The sequence below is a fragment of the Sinocyclocheilus anshuiensis genome, unplaced genomic scaffold (assembly GCF_001515605.1).
Source record: "Sinocyclocheilus anshuiensis isolate Anshui unplaced genomic scaffold, SAMN03320099.WGS_v1.1 scaffold997, whole genome shotgun sequence".
NCBI classification, from domain to species: Eukaryota; Metazoa; Chordata; class Actinopteri; order Cypriniformes; family Cyprinidae; genus Sinocyclocheilus; species Sinocyclocheilus anshuiensis.
Genome location: NW_015555715.1, coordinates 648,254 through 652,591, shown reverse-complemented (window position 1 = coordinate 652,591; position 4,338 = coordinate 648,254). Strand labels below are relative to the sequence as shown.

At 33.7% G+C, this 4,338-nt stretch overlaps 1 protein-coding gene across 1 annotated transcript in view; it reads right to left on the bottom strand.

Moving 5' to 3' along the window:
- Positions 1 to 809, bottom strand: part of LOC107672210 (ALX homeobox protein 1) — a 4,760-nt gene extending 3,951 nt beyond the window's left edge. The window contains exon 1 of the mRNA XM_016465303.1: positions 518 to 809. Coding sequence (XP_016320789.1) covers positions 518 to 722 — 205 coding nt within the window. The 5' untranslated portion in view covers positions 723 to 809. The remainder of the gene's footprint in view (positions 1 to 517) is intronic.
- Positions 810 to 4,338: the final 3,529 nt, after the last annotated feature.

Here is a 4,338-nt window from a genome sequence, read left to right as displayed (position 1 = left end):
TAAAAAAAAATTGGGGGGGGGGGGGGGGGGGACTATTTAAAAATATAAAATAAAATGTAACTTTTAAAAAAATCTTACATTTAAATATTGGTTAAATCTGCAATATGCACTTTTCAAATGTAATTCTTACAAGTTATTTCATCATAAAAGTACTAATAAGTAGGCTACAACAGCTAAAAACATTTCTAGTCGGAAATGCAAAGCTGACCAATAGCTTCTATAATGTAATATCTTTTGTTTTACATATAAACATAAAGGTTATTAAAATAGCTTTTATAGATTGATGCCAGGAGAACATTCTGACTTGCACAAAGTACTTTTTGTACTCTAGATTTTGACCTGAAGAAACTATTAAGAACTTCATTCGAGAACATATATAACAACTTCTTTATTGAACTAAGGTGTTGTATAAAAACACTAAAGAATCTTTCAATATTATGCAAAATGTTTTGTTACATTTTACAAAGACAAAAAAACTTTGTGTGCTTTTTTTTTTTTTTTAACAGTAAACACTTACTGTTTTGGTTGTCACACGGAGACGATCTGTCCATGGTGGTGTGTTGATCATTGCTCTGCGTCGAGAAGGCCTGGACGCATTTAGGTGATGTCTTGTTGTAGTACTGCACATTGTCTAAAGTCTCCATGACTTGGTCCATGTAGTAATCGCTGCCTTTAATCGCTTGACTTTTCAAGGAGAACTTGTCGCTCAAGTACTCCATCATGATCCTCTGGCCTCGTCTCAAGCATGAAGCGCGTCAGTGGACACCATAAATGTTTTAGTGATGTCAAAAATGAAGCTATGCGGCCAATTATTTGTACAAGTCGTTAATCTGTCTTGTCTTAAAGAGACCGAGGGCCTCTCTTTATACGGCGAAGAGCGCGAGCTTCAAGCAGCCACCCAACTTCTGAATATGGAGAAGCTGAAACTCCACCCACGCGCATGCACAAGCTCTAAGATTTATGAAACTGTTTTTACCCGAAATGAAACAATTACACTTGCTTTCGCTTTCAGTGTGTTTGGATATCCCTAATGATTATTTAACTGATTAGACATTGCGCGCTAATTAAAGTGTTAAACCGTGTAGCATAAACAATATGAAGTATTTCAATAAACATAAAGTTGGTGATTGTTCAAAGAACATTTAGAGTAGGCTATAAAGTAAATCTTTACGTTAACAGATTTTTCTTTACCTTTGAATAACTTTACCTATGCAAAGTTAAAGTTATTAATAAATGTAACATCACGATGACTTGAAAAAACATCAAAACTTTCTATCAAAGATAGCAAACGTTTTTAGAAAAAAATGTATTTCATTATTATTACTGCAAATAGTATTTAGCTACTTAACTTGGAAAATAACACATTTGTTCCGACGTAATTTTTCATATTTATTTTAACTACTTTTTTATTCATAATGGGGAATCATACGTAACTTAGTTTTTGAGCTTATTTTATTTATTTATTTGAATTTACGGTATATACAAAAAAAGGTTAGCTGCGGTTTCCAGAAACGCATTAGGGACGGCACTTGGGATGGTAATAAACACATTTAGGCTACTTTACATTTAATTCGGTATATGTCATAATGTTATTTAAATATCTTATTTGATCGATTATTAGAATTATACGAATGATTATAAATTGATTTATACATTTTACTTAAATAGTCTTAATATTTTTAAAGTATGCATATCGCCTTAAATAAATATATACATATACGTAAGTACATAACTATATACATTTTCAATAAAATAATAAAGTAGTACAGCACACTTTTACTTTTATCAAACGAACCAGTATTACAATCCAGTAAAACATGTATTGTCTTTAAAAAAAATTTATTTACAATCTGTTCTTACATTTTTTTTTTACAATGTGTACCTAACAAACTTTTAACTTTTTTTCTCAAAAATTTAAATATATAGTCATTATTTATAAAGTTTACGTTACTTTGTAATGAATACGCTATATTATTTAACCCACCACACTGGCACGACAAGCCTGTGTTTGCAGGTCTCATGAGACGAATAATATCACGGCGATGATGACCGGACACATTCATATAACTGCAAAGAAATCCTATTACTATGACCTAAATAAAAATAAAATAAAATAAAATAAAAGCTATCACTTTGTCACACTTATTAAAAGCTATACCCTCTCTAAGTTCAAGATAATTGATCACAAATATGCCTTAACTGAGTGTTAAACATTATCAAGTTACAAGTATATAGAGATTTTGTTCTAGTGGAACATATCTTGTAGAACCTAAGAAAAACGCTGACATGGTAATACACGCGTAATATAGCCTATAAAAACGAGCCTTTTATAGCGCAATTTATTCTGCTACGTTTAACAATTATTTCGTTCAGTTGACACGCTTGGCTTTATCCAAAATCCACTGATAACGCAAACAACGTAGAGCTTTCCACACTCCCGACAGCAACTGTATTATAGACACGCACAGTGAGCATGAGGCCGATTTTTGCATGCGAGTTTGCAAAGTTCGGCACCAAAATGATTTTGCGACCACCTGAATGTCTTTATTTCAAACAGGAAAGGCGTCATCTGATACCACCCTCACTCTAAAGAGTGTGTAAGAGATCAGAGAGGAGACCAGCAAACCTTACCACCTGCCAGGCTAGCCATATCTAAGGGTCACTTACAATGCTTGGGGTTTGATGGTGCCACTCAGAGAGAAAAAAATGAAAATAAATAGGGGTGCTCTTAAGTAGCAGGGGGGGGTTATCAAGGCTCTGAAATGACCTATTTGGACCCCTTGCTGAGGGGAAAATGTGAGAAATTCTGTGTGGTTTGTTGAAATTTTGTCTGCACATTAAAAGTAAAGCACATGACAGTGCAGAAGATGCTGTGAGTTATGGCCTAATTTCACTCGGTTAAGTGCATAAATACTTGCAATAATGCAAAATCAAATAAATTAAAGCTTAAATCAAAACATTAAAGCTATTAAGATATTTGAAACATTTACACATCACAGAGCAAACATTCTCCAATTTGAGTCTTTATTATTTATTTATTCATTTTATCATTGTGGTTTATTATTTTCGATTTTGCAAGCATGCAGGCACTTTGGACTTGTAAATCTTTAAAATATGTTTCAAACCAATTATTAATTCACATGTGTTAACTTAATATATAAAGACTAAATCACATAAAAGTATCGATAGCACTTTTTATTACAGTCCTGTTTCGCATGTACATCCTATGTACTTGTTACAGTAATTACAATAACTGCTAACCCTGAACCTAACCTAACGTAACCTTATACAAGTACCTTATGCAAGTACAGGTAAGTGCACATACTGTAAAATAAAGTGCAACCAAAATATCCATAATGTCAGCTATAATTTGTATGGAAGGACCCCTGCATGTCCTTGAAATGATAAAAAATATAATAATATATAATAAGTAATATATAATATATAACATGTAGTACAAATGACTGAGGGATCTTATTAATCTGAGCTTTGTCAAATTGGAACATACAGATGTTAGTGTAAGGTACATTCTTAAATCATATTAATGGTTTTGTACAGGCCAGATGAGGCTTTCAGGCCACTGACATGTTTGCCATTGTTTATTGCCTCTCTCTGTTTCTCACTATCTCTCTTATGTACTATGAACTGAATGAATCTCTGGTGAAAGTCAGAGGTCAGTACGAGTGTGTCAGCTGGGTTTGTGTGCATACGCCTTTGCAGTCACTTAAGTAATTAAAATGATAATAAACGGTTTGGCCACAGCCACTTCTTCCAGCTACTGCGATTGAGCTGCTCAAATCATGCCAGATGCATTGAGCTTGCAAAGTCAAATTTGGTTCGAAAGGCCTCTTCACTTTAGTGTGAAGGATTATTCAGTGAGTATTTATTTTCCCTATAATGTGTTCCTGGGCAGTTAAATACAACGTAGTCTATTAGAAACTCAAACAAACCAATAGGTTTTATATGACTCTGAAGGGATTTACTAACCCTATTCAGATCTGCTCTCGCTGGAAGTTGAAAAAATCATCTCTCACGGTTTTCCTATTTTTTCTGTGGGTAACAACTGGCATGAATTACCTGCTGGCATCAGTCTGCGGATTCAGTCTGTTATTCTGAGATTCAGCAAAAGTGGAAACTTGGAAATGTACTGTCTTTGGAGTTCCACTGTAACCTTTTTGCAGTCATAGTCTGTCTGTCTATCCAACTATACACTTTATCTATTCTACACTCTCAGGAAAAAAAGGTACAAAACTGTCACTGAGGCAGTATCCTTTCAAACTTTACCTTCTGTACCTTACAGTACTGCCCCAGTGACAGCTTTGTATATATATATATATA